Raw genomic sequence first — 18333 nt, 5'->3', positions numbered from 1 at the left:
TTCTAACTCTGGTTTCTTTAATTGTAGCATTTAACTACTTGTAACGCCGACCTGAAGATGATCTGAATAATGTAGAGATCGAAACCGGTCGTCAAAGTATAATTAAATGATTGTGAGTAAGTCTTTGTTTCATTACTACATTTAATGTGGACTCACATATGCAACCCATTCAATATTAACATTATTATTTATACAGGGTAGCAAAAATAATTTTTTGAATTAAAATAATTGACATAAAAAGAAGAATGTATGAAATTTATTTATTTCGAAACACTGCTGTCAGAAAATAGAAATAAATGTTTATTTAACAAATAAATATTGCTTTTCGCTTATTAAATTCAATGTTCAAGCTGCCACCCACCTGCCTCTTGGCAGTTTGAACATCTAATTTAAGCGAGAAGCAATGATTATTTGTCAAATAAACATTTGTTTCTATTTTCTGACAGCAGCAAAATGCATTTCAAATTAAATTGCATATTATACATTATATATACTTTTTGGGTGAATTAATTTAATTAAAAAAATATTTTTTTTGCCACCCTGTATAAATAATTATGGTAATAGACTAAGTTTTCAATGAAAATGGTTATTCATTTTTGAATTATAGTAATGTTTATATTACTGAAAAGAGAATTGAATATCGTTTTAAATGAACTATCACACGACCCCTATTCTCATTAAAAAATTTATCGATTATGTACTTCGTCACGTTCAGATGGATGACGTCACTAGTATGACTAGTATTGCTAAAGTATCATAATGTAAAAATAAAAATCAACCTGTTTCGGGATTTTTCTCCAAAATCTCCCATTCTCGAAAAAAATAATTTATTCCATAATTTTGCTCCTCACTATATCTACAGAGTGTTTCATTATGAATTGTCCATATAGTAGCTGGAGAAACCTTAGCAACAAATACGATGTTTTAACTAAAAGACTTAAATAAAATATTCACCCTTATCGACATACAGAGTGTTTTATTACAAATATTCTAAAATGATTTTAGCCCATTGTTTTAACATCTTCCAATATTTTTTGATCAAACTTGACAAACAGTTTACACATGTAAGGATAATGTTACTAGTGTTAAATAGTATATTGTACAACAAGTGAGAAAAAAGACATATTTCTCACGCGCGCAAAAGTTTGTTGGCACGAGCCGAGGCACGAAGCGAGGGCCGCAAATCAAGCGAGGGAGAAATATGTCATTTTCTTATGTGTTGTACACTGTACTTTTTCTATGGATACTGTACTTTTCACTAGGATGCGGTTTTGTCAAGAGTTTAAACTTCAAAATCAATAATGTAGGTGCTTTTAGGTATATTATATACATAAATAAAATACATATACATGTAGGTATTTAATACTCTTAAATTTTATATACCTTATTTTTTAAAATTTTAATTAACAGTTACTTTTAACAGTTTTGAAAGATAATTTCTGAATAGTTTTGCTTTGACACATTTGTTTGACAACATTATTGTGTTTATATTGGGCATGTTACCATGCGAACGTCGATCATAGTATGGAAGACCGTAGGAGAATCCGTGAGAAAAAATATTTATTACTATAGTGGCCGACTTTTCTCACTGCGTGAGGAATTGTTCGTTTTGAATGTATGTAAGTAGTGAGAGAAGTTGCATATTGTATAGCATCCATAGAAAAAGATAGTTTTCCGCTGTTACCAGATGCGTGCTGTAGGGATATATACTTCATTTTCGCTCCTTTTCCCCCTTACAATCTATGCCACTCTCGTAATAATCGTTTAAGGATGTTTTTTGGTTCTTCGTTACTTTAACCCATTATCTTTAAACGCAAAAACTTAAAAACTACTTATTCTATTGCGTTGAGACAAAAGGATGATATTTACGTAAAAAGTAACGATGAATTAGTATGATAGAATTGATCCAAAAGATGGCATAACCCAGACATCCAAAGTGAAAGTTATCTTCCAACACCAAATTGTTCTATATGATCCACATAATGTTCAGAAAAAAGTCACACTATTTTGGGCATCGGGTTTGGGGGGAGAGGGGGGAGAAATCGGTAAATTCGTAGTTTTTACGTTTTTCGTCAATATTTCTAAAACTGTGCGGTTTAGCATGAACAACCCTCTATACAAAAATGTTCTACATTAAATTTGAAATTAAAAAAGGTCCCATGCAAAATCCTTCTAAAATGAACGGTTCCAAAGTTACGGAATATAATTGGTCCAAAAAAGGCCTAACCCAGACATCCAAAAGAAAAGTTTTCCTTCTACATCAAATTGTTCTATATGGTCCACATATGGTTCAGTAAAAAGTTACACCATTTTGAGCGTCCGGTTTGGGGGGGAGATGGGGGAGAAGTCGGTAAATTAGTATTTTTTTTTACGTTTTTCGTTAATATTTCTAAAACTATACTTTAGCGTAAACAATGTTCTATACAAAAATATTCTACATAAAATTTAAAACAAAAATGGCCCTATACATAATTATTATAAAATCAACGGTTCCAGAGTTACGGAGGGTGAAAAGTGAAGGTTTTCGATACTTTTTATATTTTTTAGGCAATTGATGATGATTTTGGGGGGTGAGGTTAACGTTTCTTCAAGGGCTTATCACTAACATACCATCGGCTACTGAAATAGCAAATTTGATTTATAAAACACAATCCTGTTAAAGAAAATCAGTAGGAAATTGCCCAAAAAATATAAAAAGTATCGAAAACCTCCACTTTTCACCCTCCGTAACTCTGGAAATGTTGATTTTATAACAATTATGTATAGGACCTTTTTTGTTTGAAATTTTATGTAGAACATTGTTATATAGAACATTGTTTACGCTAAAGCATAGTTTTAGAAATATTGATGAAAAACGTAAAAAAACTACTAATTTACCGACTTCTCCCCCATTTCCTTCCCAAACCGGACGCTCAAAATGGTGTAACTTTTTACTTAATAATATGTGGACCATATAGAACAATTTGCTGTTGGAGGAAAACTTTTACTTTGGATGTTTAGGTTAGGCCTTTCTGGACCAATTATACTATACTACCTCCGTAATTTTGAAACCGTTCATTTTAGAAGGATTATGCATAGGGCCTTTTTTATTTCAAATTTAATTTAGAACATTTTTGTATAGAAGGTTGTTCATGCTAAACCGCATTGTTTTAGAAATAGTGACGAAAAACTTAAAAAACTACGAATTTACCGATTTCTCCCCCCTCTCCCCCCCAAACCCGACGCTCAAAATGGTGTGACTTTTTTCTGGACATTATGTGGACCATATAGAACAATTTGGTGTTAGAGGATAACTTTCACTTTGGATGTCTGGGTTTGGGTCTAGTTATACCATACTAATATAAATGTAAAAACATACTGAAATGATTATCACGACAGTGGCGTAGATTACAAAAATGGAACGAGAACTTAATAGAGCGAGACATTGAAAACAACAGAGGCTTAAAATGTCTAAGACCCGCACTGGGTGTTCAAAAAATCATTAAAATTAAAGACGCCAATAGTAAGGAAGAGAAGGACAAATATAAAATAACAAAAATAGTCGAAGACTTCTACAAAAGGTTGTACAGCTCGCAAAGCCAGCCTAATGAATCAACAAAGGAGAACGTCAAAAGAAAAATAAAAAACGTGGGATCAGAAGTACTAAGAAATATAAAGGGATTCGAAATAGAAAGAGCTTTAAAAGAACTAAAAAATAATAAAGCTCCAGGACAGGACGGTATAATTGCCGAGCTCTTGAAAACAAGCAAGACAGTAACAATCCCTATACTAACAGAGCTATTTAATAAATGTCTCCATAATAGCAAGATCCCTAAAGACTGGAACGAAAGTCTAGTAATACTTTTACACAAAAAAAGGGGACAAATGTGACCTACAGAATTATAGACCGATATCGTTGCTCAGTCAAGTATACAAACTATTCATGAGAATTATTAACAACCGGTTGACCTACAAAATGGACAATTACCAACCAGTGGAACAGGCTGGCTTCCGCAAAGGATATAGTACACCAGACCATCTGCTGACAATGAGAACATTGATAGAGAAGGCAAATGAATACCAACTACCCGTATTTCTTGCCTTCGTAGACTATGAAAAGGCGTTTGATAGTATCGAGATGTGGGCCATAGAACAAGCTATTAATAATTGTAGAATAGATTCGAGATATAGACAATTAATACATAATATATATGAAAATGCAACTATGATAGTACAACTAGACAAAAATACAAATCCCATCCCTATTAAGAGAGGCGTGAGACAAGGAGACGTAATATCGCCAAAGCTTTTCAACCTAGCACTAGAAGACGTCTTCAAAACGACAAATTGGTCAACCTATGGCATTAACGTTAATGGCAAGAAGCTAAATCACCTCAGATTCGCTGACGACATTGTGATTATAGCGAGCTCATTCGAGGAACTGCAAATTATGATAGAGGAACTCGCAGGCAGCTCCCAATATGTCGGCCTAAAAATGAACATGAAGAAAACAAAAATAATGACAAACACAGATGACCCCAGACGCATAACTATAAATGGCAGTGAGATAGAAAAAGTCCAGGAATATATCGACCTAGGCCAAATCCTGAAACTTGACAAAGAAAACCAAAGTGCGGAAATTAATAGGAGAGCAAGACTAGCAGGGGCAGGATTTGGAAAACTTGGTTGGATACTTAAGAACCGCAAAATACCTCAATATTTGAGGACCAAAGTGTTCAACCAGTGCATCCTTCCTATCATGACATATGGGTGTCAAACCTGGACCCTAACCAAGGCAAATATGAATAAACTAGCTACAACAGAAAGAGCTATGGAAAGAGCAATGTTAGGTATACGACTGTCAGATAAAAAGAGGAGCGACTGGGTAAGATCAAAAACAAAAGTCGAGGACATAACAACAAAAGTTGCCAAACTTAAATGGAGCTTTGCAGGCCACACTCTTAGACAAAAAGACCAACGTTGGAATGCCACGATACAACATTGGAGACCTTACCAAAGTAAACGACCGAGAGGAAGACCACAGATGAGATGGGTTGATGATATTAAAAGAGTAGCCGGAACGAATTGGAAATATGTTGCTCAGGATAGAGACCGATGGAAGGAGTTGGGAGAGGCCTATGTCCAAACGTGGACGATAGAAGGCTAAGAAGAAGAAGAAGAAGGCGTAGATTGTGAAGGGGAAAAGGGGGAAAAGGAAGTATATATCCCTACAGCACGCCTCTGGTAACAGCGGAAAACTATTTTTTAACACTAGTTAAAGCATCCTAAGTAAACGGTTTGTCAAGTTTAAACAAAACTACTGTTTAAAATCATTTTAGAAAATTTGTATTTAAAATATTAATTTGTTGTTTTTTCTTTCTAAAGTTGTTTATTTACACACATTGCGTATGTTGTGAATACATTTTTTCAGTTACAATTTCATATCTATCGGAAATACGGTTATCCTTTTTTGAAGAGAGGTAGATATAGTGAAATGTTTGTTTCGACCGTCAGGAATTACGGTCTATCGTAAAATTTCGTTAAAAGGTATTGTTCATTTATTACATAATTTTTTAGTTGTAATATATCCATTCGTAATGTCGTTCAATAGTACATCTATGTACAGCTGGTTCTTAAAAAAACTGATACGACTCTTAGTAAGATTTGATCATTTTGAGCAGTGTATTTGATTGGTCTGACATTATATTATATTTGTTATGACAGACAAATAATAAAATAAACAAACAAACGACAACCAACTGATTACATATTAAAATTCATAAATTGTAATAATTATCAAGGTCTAAATTTTGATATTGTTTCTACAAAAGGCTCTCCTAATCTTTCCCAAAACGTAAGATCTTCATGAGCGGTAGATATTTTTGGTCTTCCAGAACCTTGCTTTCTTTCGAGAGTTTCTTGTTCTCTTCATCTTTTATTAATATCAAAAACTGTTCTGCTTACGTTAAAATCGTTCGCTACGGCAGATAGTGACCAACCATCTTCTAATTTCGTTACAATTCTTGCTTTTAGTTCTTTGCGAGCATGTGGAGCAATTTTGTAAGTTTTTTTTTTGAAAAATGACTTTGGCAGAGCCAATTAGCCAGACTTGTTTGTGATTGATTGCAGATTCATAGTCATAAATTTCTTATAAACATAAGTACATTCTACAATATTATTTTTATAGATACATTGGTACATTTTGTAGCTTTTTTTTATTTTGTTTTTTTTTTAATTATTTTACTGTTTTTTTAATATTATATTTTAATTTGTGCTAAACACTTTTTTTACTTCGTTTTTTCTATTCTTTTTTATTTTTGTTTCTATTTTTTTTCTTTTTTTTTTTATTTATTATTTTTTTGTTATTATTTTATTATGTGTTTTTTTATATATTATTTTTTTTTTAATTTTTTCAAACCACATTAACAAATTATGCCTATTATATTACGTTTACAACTTGTATTTACATAATTTAACATGTTTATAAATGAGATGAAGAACTTCCATATCATTTGTAAATATTAAAGTAGGTATTAAGGTTTATTGGGAAAAAACATTTTAAATCTTTTAATTCCTTATAAAGGTCGTTTATGTTATTTATGTTTAAATGACATTCTAATATGACATGTGTTAGATCTCCGATTTTGCCACAAGTACAATTGGGAGTATCTGACAAGCCGATTCTATGCATGTAATATGGCGTAAGAGCATGATTGGCTCTCAGCCGATTAATGGTCTTTATAAAATGTCTGTTATATTCTGTGTAAAACCATCTTTTTGAGAATATCCTAGGGTTACAATGAGCAAAATTTGAGCCAGTATTACATTCTCTGTAATGCAATTGCCAATTATTTTTAAGTTTTTGTCTGCTAAAAGTATCAATATCTGAAGCTGGAATTAAATTTTTGTTTATTTTTTCTCCGATCACATAGGCTGATTTAGCAAAATTGTCAACTATTTCATTGCCTTTTATTCCCGAATGACCCTTAATCCAAGCAATTGTTACATTTACTCCTAATTGTGTAATTTCAAACAGAGTTTTAAGTATATTCAATTCAATGTGGTTTATGTGTTTGACTGTTTGAATGTTACTTAATCTGTCCACCACGCTTTTACTGTCAGTAAATATAACATAATTGCTAGTTGGATTCAGTAGTACATACTGAACAGCAAACATTACTGCTATCATTTCTGCTGTGTATATTGAGCATTCAATAGGTAGGCTATATTGATGATAGTAATTTTTATTTTCGTGGAATACTGCACAGCCCGTTCCATTTGCGTCTTTTGACCAGAACAGAAGTTACCTGACAAATTTTAAGATTTGGCAGTGACAGTGACAGTGTAAATAATAAGTATTTATTTTTCAAAATACACTGCTCAATTTTCTACAAAATTCGCTTTAAGAGTCGTATCAGTTTTTTTGGAACCAGCTGTATGAATAGCTAGTTTGAATAGTGTTTATTTCAGTTCTTATTATATCTATTTAATTCTTCAATATCCGCTAGTTTTGGTTTCTGGTTCATAAATTTTGTGATACTTTCACTTAGATGTCTGTCTCTTATAGATTATTTGTTAATATATCTGCCAGTAGAAATATGCCTTCAAAAAACATGTTTCTTCACAGTTAAATAAAATTTCTTCATTCCGCCCATGTTTACTGAAACATGCAGAAATCTAGGTGAATTAAATAATTAATACAAATAAGGCAACCAGTCCCACTATTCTGGAGATACAGTATTCATGTTAAGCAACATTAATAATTGTTTTTTCTCTATAAGCAACATTTTTAATGTTATTCGCACATACTTAGTCACACAACAAGCAATAGTCTATGCTGTGAAACCGCTTTCGTATGAAAAAAAAATCTAATTCGGTTTTTTTGCGGATTTCTTTTCAAATATGTCCCCTTTAAACAAATTAGAAGGGTGCCGGGCGAAATTTTTGGGAAAAAATCATTTAAACAATTAATTTTTTTAAACAAATTCAAAAGATCATTTTTTTGGTCCGAAAACTATTTTTAGATTTTTTGAATTACTCTAAACAAAAAAGGTATCTTGTCATTTTTCTCATTAGTTGATAGTTTTTGAGTTATAAGTGATTTAATAAAATCTGAAAAATGCGAGGCTAGAAAACTCAGATGTAAATTGATATTTTTGGGATTACCAAGTACCTAATTTGAAGTTTAAACATTGAATTTCAAGATTCTGAAGAGTAATTGGGGTTTATTTCAATTTAGACCGTTGTTTTTAATTTTTAATTACGCCGCACTGCCGTGCGTCACACTATATGGTGCTTCTCTGTCGCACTATATGATTGGCGTGTTTAATTAGCACACTGGCAATAATTAATTGAATAAATATATAAATTATTTAACACAACTACATATGTTAATAATAAATTATAGTTATAATAAATGTCAAGTATTTGTTGGGAATTTTTGAGTGCATAATTTTTTGCCTCGAAAATGCTTATTTTTACATTTTTCCGATTTTAAATCGCTAAGTATATAACTCAAAAACTATCAAATTTAAAAAAAAAATTACAAGTCCTCTTTTTTATTTAAAATTCCCCAAAAAAATCGTATCCAAAGATTTTCCAGAGCAAAAAAGATGATATTTTGGTACCAATTTCTACCCAAAAATTCTGATTTGTTTAAAGGGTACATTTTTGAACAGGAATCCACAAAGAAACCGAATCAGAAATGTTTTCATACACCTGAGCGACCTCACAACATCGACTACTAAGGATTGGTAGTATATCAACCTAATTACCATATTCTTATATTTATTATGATACATGACTCACGTCAATTGTATTGTCGTCTTATTACAATGGGATGTACTTCCAATCTGAGTTGAGGTTCTGACGCAATTTACAGGGTTGTACTTCTTTTTTTAACATGAAATAAAAACGAATCAATAAGAAATCGAGGACAGCAGGTCAAATATTAAAGTTGTGATGAGAATACCGTCAAAATCATTCAAAAATAAAATAGCCTAGTAGTCTACGTAAAATAATCTTGACTGCTGGTTCAACAATCAACTTGATTATAAACAAGAACTAAGAGCGAGGATAGAGTTAGCCTAACAAGGCTTTATCCAATTGAAAAGCTTATTTTGTAACAGTATCATTAATATCAGTCATAGATGTCGTTTTCTGCATTGCTATGTATGGTCAATACTTTTGTATGGAACGGAGGCCTGGACACTCAACATTACACTTATGAACAAGTTAGAAGCCTTTGAACTCTGGCTTTATAGAAGAATCTTGAATTTTGGAGAACTCACACCACCAACGAAAATGTTCTGATGAGAATAAGTACAGATATGGAGCTAAACTGGGATACCGCCCCTCGCAACTAACCATCCAGGGTATGATTGAGGGAAAACGGGGTCCCGGTAGGCCCCAGATTTCATGGCTTAAAGAGACTGGGCCGGTCTTGATTTAACATCTTTGATACGAGCAGCATTGAACAGAAACAGATTTGCCAGCGGAGTCGCTAGCCTCCACTAAATGAGACAGCACCTCAAAGCGAAGTGGTTTACAGGACTAAAGCTTTTAATATCGATATCTATAATCTCTATATACCAACGAAAGTATTACCACAGGTATTACAGATGCAAAAAGTTGGTGTGAACACAAGTTGATTTGCTCTCTGGTGAAAAAAGCTCTTTTAGTACGGAAGTAAACATTGGTTTTTGGTGAAATTTTCACAAAGTGTGTGGTGAATTCAACATTTCAACTGTAAGTCATCTTTTTGTTAATTTGATGCACGTAAGAGAGGAGATTTGCCATAATATTATAGGGAACAATATTTTTTTAAGTTACAAATACAACAAACATTGAATATAACAAAAACGTGTATAATTAAACATTAATGAATATTTAATTACTGAAAGCCATAAATAAATTAGCAAACAGAAGTACGGCCAAATATTATGCGACGTTGCCGGCGTGTGCAAAATATCTGAGACCTTACCAAAACGTAATTAAAAATAAGAAGATAATAATAATAATAATTACTATTAGACACAGGTTACATTTTCCTATTTTTTGTGTATATTATAAGCTTTAAGTGAACAAAAAATATATTTTTCTCGCATTATATTGATAAAGATTTTCAGTCTAGAAAACAAACAACAAGACAAATAGATGAACAACGAAGAAAATAAAACAGAAGGAAAAAGACACAAACCGGAGCACGACAGCTCGATTGAAGAAGACAAAGAAGAGCAACATAAAAGCAAAAAAGCTCCAGACACGCGCATAAAAAAAGTAAGTACAATATTAACGGACATGGAGGAGATTAAGATATTGCTGAGCCAGATGAGGCAAGAAATTAAAGAAGATATTCTGGAAAGCAAAACAGAGATTAAAGATGAAATCAAGGATATGAAAAAGGAACTGGAAGATATTAAGCAGAAGCTTAAGCAAAACAAAGCAGAAACAGAAAATTTAAAAAGAGAAGTAGAAAAAAAGGAACAAAAATGGGAGAAAGAAAATGAAGAACTCAAAAAAGCGTTAACACTCATGGAGAATAGATTAGAGAAGATCGATAAAGAAAAAATACGCAATAAATTAATCATAACAGGAATTCAGGTAGATCTGGAAGATGAAGTTAGACTAAGAGAAAACATACAAAAAATGATGGAAACAGAGCTGCAACTGAAAATAGAAGTTAAAAGTGCGTTTAAGATAGGATACAAGAAATGTATAATAGAAACGAAGAGCTGGGAAGACAAACAGAAAATACTGCAAGAAAAAGGTAAACTCAAATACACAAGAGACTGTAGAGAAATATACATAGATGCAGCGCTGACGTTCAAGGAAGCAAAGATACAAAAAGAAATCAGAGACATAGCAAAACAACAGAGAAGCAAAGGAGCAAAAGTAAAAATCAGATACCAGAAATTAGAAATAAATGACAAAGTGCTAAAATGGAATGCAAGAGAAAATAAACTTATAGAAATTGAAAATGTCCCAAAAAACTAGACAAAAGAGAACGGATGGATGAAAAGGAAACAGACAATGCAAACGAAGAGGTAAATGAGTCACGGTATATTCAAAATAATAAGAAAAATACAAAAAAAAGGAAGAGAATTAAAAAAATGACAAAAAAAATTGGAACATGGAACGTCAGGACACTGCTAGAAGAAGGAAAAATGGAAGAGCTAGCGACACAGTTGAAACAATACAATATAGATATTGCAGGAATTCAAGAAACCAGGTGGGGGGGACATGGAAAAATCGAAAAAGAAAATTATACAGTATGGTATGCTGGAGAAGAAAAACAAGGATATGGAGGAACTGCTTTTATTGTGTTAGGGGAAATGAGGCATAAAGTTATGGAATTTAAACCCATAAGTCAAAGATTATCATACATAAGAGTAAACAGCAAACCGAACAAGTTGTCCATAATAAATGTCTATGCACCCACAGAAAACAGTGATGACTTAATAAAACAACAGTTCTATGAAACACTAGAAGAAAATGCCGAAAAAATCCCGGGAGAAGATATATTAATTATTATAGGCGATTTCAACGCACAAATAGGTAAAGAAAAATGCTTTAGGGAGGTTGCAGGGGAAAACTCATTACATAGCACAACAAACAATAATGGAGAAAGATTATGTAATTTAGCAGCGGCATTAAACATGGACATAAGTAGCACGAGATATAAACACAAAAACATACACAAGATAACATGGATGAGACCAGGCAGTCTGGAGGGGAATCAAATAGACCATGTACTTATTAAAAAGTCACACAAACAGTCGATAAATGACGTGAGATCTCACAGAGGGGCAAACATCGATTCGGACCATATGCTAGTGATTGCAAAATGTAAAACAAAAACAACAAAGAATGAAAGACGAAAAGCACAGGGAAGATGGGACGTAGATAAATTGAAAGATAAAGGAGTAAAAAGAAGATTTGTAAAAGAAGTAAATGTAGAGATGCAGTTCAAGGAGGAACAAGAAATGGAGGAGCAGTGGAAAAAAATCAAACAAGGAATAAACACTGCAGCAGAGAAAGTAGTTGGAAAAATGCAAAAAGAAAGAAGAAACAATTGGTTTGACGAAGAGTGCAAACTAGCAGTGGACGAAAAGAATAAAACAAGATTGAAATGGCTAAGCACAGGTAAAGAAGAGGAACGAGAAAAATACCAAGATCAAAGGAAAAAGACAAAGAAATTGTTTAAATCAAAGAAAAATAAAAAAGTAGACGAAATTATGAACGAGATCGAAACAGAAAATAAGAGACACAATTCAAAACCACTGTACCAATACTTAAAGCTAGGTAGTAGAAAACGGACAGCTAATGTAGCCATAGAAGCAGAAACATGGCAGAAGTATTTCGAAGAAATGTATCAAGAAACGGATGTAGAAGAAGAAAGAGAAACAATAATGAACCCGGAACAAGGTGAAGAAGAAGAATTGACCTATACAGAAGTAAAAGATACAATATGCAAACTGAAAAACGGGAAAACAGCGGGAGACGACGGAATATGTGCAGAACTTATAAAATACGGGGGTGAAGCACTATACACAAAGATTTATGAACTAATACAGAATATATGGAATAAGGAAACAATGCCCGAAGAATGGAAGAAAGGAATTATTGTGACAATCCCAAAACAAGGAGACCACAGGATATGTAAAAACTACCGAGCAATTAATTTACTGAATGTAACATATAAAGTACTGACTGGTATAATTAGAGACAGACTAACAATATACACAGAACAAAGCATAGGAGACTACCAGTACGGTTTCAGAAAAGGAAGATCCACGATAGATGCTATCCATACACTAAAACAAGCGATAGAGAAAACATACGAGTACGACGGAGAAGCACATATACTTTTTCTAGACTTTAAACAGGCTTTTGACAAACTAAGTAGAAGAAAAATGATCCAAGACTTACAAGAGAGCAAAATACCAAATAAAATTATAAGAATGATAGAAATGACAATGCGAGATTCCCAAGCAACAATAGACACCGGAAGAGAGAGAACAGAAATAATAAAAATTAAAAATGGAGTAAGACAAGGAGATGCGCTCTCAACTGTACTATTTATTCTATCAATAGATAAGATAATAAAAAAGTTGTCAAACGCAGGAACTATAAATAAAAATACAGTACAAATAATTGGTTATGCGGACGATATAACCATAGTAGCAACAGATAAAAAGGCATTAAAGAAAACCTTTCAAGAAATAGAAAACGAATCCAAACTAAGAGGACTGGAAATAAATGAAAATAAAACAAAATACATGAATGTAAGTAAAAAAAAGAAGACGCAACTGACAGAAATGACAATAGACGCACACAGCTTCGAAGAGGTTGAAACATTCAAATATTTGGGAGTATTAGTCAACAGAAGAAATGAAAGTGTAGATATGAAAAGAAGAATTCAAGCAGGAAACAAAGCATTCTACAGAAATAAAAAAATTTTCAAAGATAAGAAGATAAGCCGAAATACAAAAATGAAAATCTACAAAACGACCATAAGACCAATAGTGCTATATGCTTTGGATACATTCACATTAACAGCAAGAGAAGAAGAGCAGCTGAAAGTTTTTGAGAGAAAAATTATGAGAAAAATTCTGGGACCAAAGAGGGAAAACGAAGAGGATGCAAGGCAATGGATGAACCACGAAATACAAGAATGGATGGGTCAAGAGAACATAGTAAGAGCAACAAAAGCACAGAGAATTAGATGGTATGGACACATAATGAGAAGAGAAAAGAACAATCCGTTAAGAGTTATAACCGAATGGATACCACCAGGTACAAGAACCAGAGGCAGGCCTAAACTCAGATGGAGACAACAAGTGGAAGAAGACTTAAGAAGTATGGAAATTAGAAATATAGGAAGCAAAATCAGAGAGAGAGAAGAATGGAGAAAGGTAGTGGAAACAGCGAAGTCACACCAGCAATTGTAAAACCAAAGTCAGAATGGGATGATCCCCCACAAAAAGGATCTTCAAGTGAAAACAGCTTCAGCTTCCTCGGGAGCGTACAGCTTGTATATATATATATTACAGATGCTAAACTATACTCAGACAATTTTTTGGAAAGGGTGATCCACTGCAAGAACTAATTTTAAAACTGTTAAAAAATTCCAAAATTCTAGCGGCGCCATTATTTCACTATATTTTAGAATTAAATTTTATATTCTAATAAATTTATATTTCTATTCTATTATATTTTAATAAAATATAATGGTATTATTTTATTAGAATTTAATTCTATCGTTATATCTCTATACGTGCTTTGGTCGTTCTGTGAATTTCGTAATTACCCAAGTTTTGCCATGCAGGATAGGAAGATAGGTACGTGACTTCCTACGATTAAAGCTTTTGTCTGAATTAATTTCTTAAATCCACACATATCATTGAAAAATATTGTTCTGAAGGGCCCCAACTATCAAATCTGTATTAATAAAAATAGGCAAGACCAATAAATAATCAAAGTACAGAAAATACGGTATTTAGAACACATTGAGAGAATAGGAAAGGAAAGAATGCCGAAAATGGTAATATCACGAAAGCCAATACAAAAAAAGAAAATGTAGACTTGTATATTTATTTATCGTATGGCACTTAACACATTTACTTATATTTTGTATAAAATAGACCAAGATAGAGATGGAAGGACAAATCACAAAGCAAACAACAGGACACTTAATTGTGTCGAAAGATTTCTTTCGCCAATCACGGAAAAAGTCTCACACATCAACGTAGATAAACAACTACTTAGATTTAGAAGGTAAAAGATATTTACTTTTCTTCAGTTAGATGAAACGACTTTCCTTCGAATATTTCAATACGCAATCCTTCTATAGATATAGGAAGAAAAATTTTATGTATACTGGGTGTGACAAAATTTTAAACGAAAAAAATGAAAGTTTCTTTTTGAATCGTTACAATAGCAGTAAAAACATACATTCCTAACATCCCGTTTTTCTTATAGATAGCCTCCCGACCTGGAGCACACAAGCTACGATGTCTTTTCAGGGTAGCCTTCGTTCCAGCTTCAGCAGCAGCCTTGGCACAAAAAGATCTTCACGCCTTAGACTATCTCTACACCCAGTGCTGCAATGACGTCATTCAAGAACGTTTTGCTCCAGAGCTTCAATATGATACGGCCCTTAGGTTAGCTGCTCTGCATATCTATCAACATGCGCTGGCTCACAATGTACAAGCTTCTAAATTGACAGTCAAAACGGTCGAGTAAGTATATAGTTTTATTTTTCATGTTCATCAGTGCGGTGATGATAATTACTTGGATAATAGAAAACAACTGGTTAAAGCAAAAGATACAGACTCTAGTTTCAAAAACATTGTATACAGGGTACCACAAGGCTCAGTATTGGGTCCCCTAGTTTTCTTTATCGTTATTAGTGACATCACTAATTTAAAAATCGATGGCAAAATTTTTCTTTTTGCTGATGATACCAGTATCACTTAAAGCAATTCAAATATTTCAACTCTTCATGCAACTATAACTTCTGATCTACTTACAATAAAAACCTGTTCCGACTCTAATTTACTCTCTTTTGACGTAGATAAAACAGTAGCATTATCCTATAAAGGAGCTCATTTGCCCATGCTTCTTAGCCGGATCAGTACCATTGCTTCTGTAAAATTTCTTGGTATTTTGTAGACAGCAACCTTAAATTGATTTATTAAGTAAGTGACAGCTTGCTTTGCAATAAGATCTGTTTCGAAGGAAATCAATTTAGCATCTTCCAAAATAACATTTTTCTTTGTTCTAGTTTTATCTTCAATATGATCTTCCTTTTTGGAGTTCTGGTAAAGCTGTCTAATCCGATGTTATTTTTAAATTACGAAAAATAACAATAAGGTATCTGTTTAGGCTCAGAAGAACAACATATTGTAGAAGCTACTTCAAAGAACACGAGATTTTAACACTTCCTCCTTTATATATTTTAGAAACGGTTTGCTTAATTCGTAAATACCTACATGTCTTTCCAGCAGGATCCAATTACTCCACCAAAATTCAACGGTTGATGTCTATTTACCGATACCGTCCACTGTGTTAGTAAATAAATCTATATTGTATTCTGCAAAAAGGCTATACAACCATCTTCCTTTACAACTTAAATCTGCAACGTCCCCTCTCCCGAAATTTTTCCGTATTAGAAAAATTATCCGACTCGACATGAATTACTGAAGAAAAAAGCCTCATGAGGAAAGTAAATTTTTTAACTGTGGGCCCAAGACCTATTATGTTCTTTAATTGTTAATAAAAACCCCTTATCCTTAGTGGTAGTTATTCTAGAGCCTCAGTGTGTGTTATTTGCAGTTTTGCAGTGAAGTCTCCTCCAATAATAAACCTTTCCCCTAAGCTTTTTATGAATTGTTCTTTTTAAATTCAGTTTTCAAGGAGGGGGAAATAGATTGAACTGACATTTAATTCAAAAGTTTTAGTCTTTATGTGTGCTATAGTAGCTTGATATTTTTAAGTTTTATATTCCAACTCTTCATGATGATATCTTTATATTATATATATATATATATATATATATATATATATATATATATTTATATATATATATATATATATATATATATATATATATATATATATATATATATATAATGGATTATCTACGGTTGTCGCCGCCTCTCCATACCCAGCTTCCAATTTTTTCTATCGTAACACATCTTCATCTAATTGCCTCGAATCCATTTTTATATTATCTTACATAAATAATGCACTGCCTCATTAAATAACAAATTATTTATTAACTTTTATTTTTTAAGGAGAGAATTTGGCTTGGAACGTTTCATTCCAGCGTCACTTCTGGAAAATATCAAACGGAAGGAGATCCGAAAGTTGATCGGCCATTTTCTAAAACTCCACTCTAGCATGGCCGGTATGGGTAAACAACTGACAGCTCTTCAAGCCAAACTACACTACCTAGATATTGTGAGTCAATTACCTAGTTACGGCGCCAAATGTTTTTCAGCGGGACCTAGAGGTGATACCCTAGAAAGGGTGATATTGGTTAGTCCGAAGTTTGGGATAAGCCAGATTACTGGGACGAGGAAGTCGGTGGTAAGAATAACTTCAAATTACAAAAAAAAATACTTTAGCAATAGAAAATGTACGAGGTGCGACGTTCTGATAGAAATATAAACTAATTTATTTCATATAATCGCGTATTTTATAGATCAATTAATCTATCTTTCAGTTTCAGCCAATTCCTATCGCAAATATAGAAGACATGCGTCGCATAGAAGTACGAAGCGAAGACGAGGTTACTCGTACCGTTCTAGTTCACCTTCAGAATGAAAAGATAGTACCGATTTCCCTAGAAGAGCGTGATGCATGCGAACTAGCCTTAGTTCTTTCCGGCTATTTCAGGCTATCAACCAGTCAAAACCTTCCCATAGACCAGGAGGAACTACCCCAAGTCGAGGATCTCGCTCCTCCATACCTGTCCCAACATAAAGTCGTTCCTGAAAAGTGGAGCTACATGGACCAAGCGTGTCTGAAGTCTGCCTGCTTTGCTTCTATGCCTATTTATAAAAATATTAATAAGAAGACTAATGGTTTGTACAATACTGTGGGCAGGCAAGCGAAACAACCTTTGATGATCGGGTATAGTTTGGACAGCAATATGAATAGGTCGATGACAGATAGAAATAGGTTTTATAGTTTAGATGCTAAGGCGACTGAATTGGAGAACGAGGTGTATGAGAACGGTATTTTGGAAGCCCGGAATGAAGAGGTAACTAGATAGTTTATAGTATGTATGTATAGCGTTAACAGACCTATTGCTAGATGGATAATTTCCATCGTTTTCTGTCCTTAGCTGTCATCTTCCAATTTCTGCTTCTTAACTCACAGACGTCTTCTATTACTGCATCTCTCCATTTTCTCCTTGATCTTCCTCTCTTTTGTTGCCCTCAGGTGCTCTCCAACCAATATTCTTGACTTGTCCGTCCTTCTACATTCTTTGTAGATGACCGAGCCATTCTAGTCTGCGTTTTCTTACTATTTTTGATATCGGTGGGTTAGCATACAGTTGGTACACTTCTTCATTCGTTCGTCTTCTCCATTTTCCCTCAATTCGGGATTTCATCTTCCCTTACGAAATCCTTCTTGGTATTCCCCTAGACTCTTCTCCACATATTTATCTAGTCGTTTTTTGATTAATATGTCAAGCACCTTGTATATTACCTCTACCAAGGATATTCCTCTATAGTTTGCGCATTTAGTTCTATCTTCTAGATTATAGGAGATAGATAGTTTATAGCAGTAGGTCTAAAGTTACTCTATAACACTATAAAGATTTTCTTCTTGTTCTGATGC

General features: G+C 33.2%; 1 protein-coding gene across 2 annotated transcripts in view; it reads left to right on the top strand.

Moving 5' to 3' along the window:
* LOC114335192 (FERM and PDZ domain-containing protein 4) overlaps nt 1–18333 on the top strand; it is a 570092-nt gene that overhangs the window by 513672 nt on the left and 38087 nt on the right. For both annotated transcript variants that reach the window (XM_028285388.2, XM_050654244.1), the window contains exons 7-9: nt 14962–15221; nt 16779–17073; nt 17210–17749. In XM_028285388.2, coding sequence (XP_028141189.2) covers nt 14962–15221; nt 16779–17073; nt 17210–17749 — 1095 coding nt within the window. The remainder of the gene's footprint in view (nt 1–14961; nt 15222–16778; nt 17074–17209; nt 17750–18333) is intronic.

Source organism: Diabrotica virgifera, chromosome 1 (genome assembly GCF_917563875.1).
Source record: "Diabrotica virgifera virgifera chromosome 1, PGI_DIABVI_V3a".
NCBI lineage: Eukaryota > Metazoa > Arthropoda > Insecta > Coleoptera > Chrysomelidae > Diabrotica > Diabrotica virgifera.
This window is presented reverse-complemented; position numbering and strand designations above follow the sequence as displayed.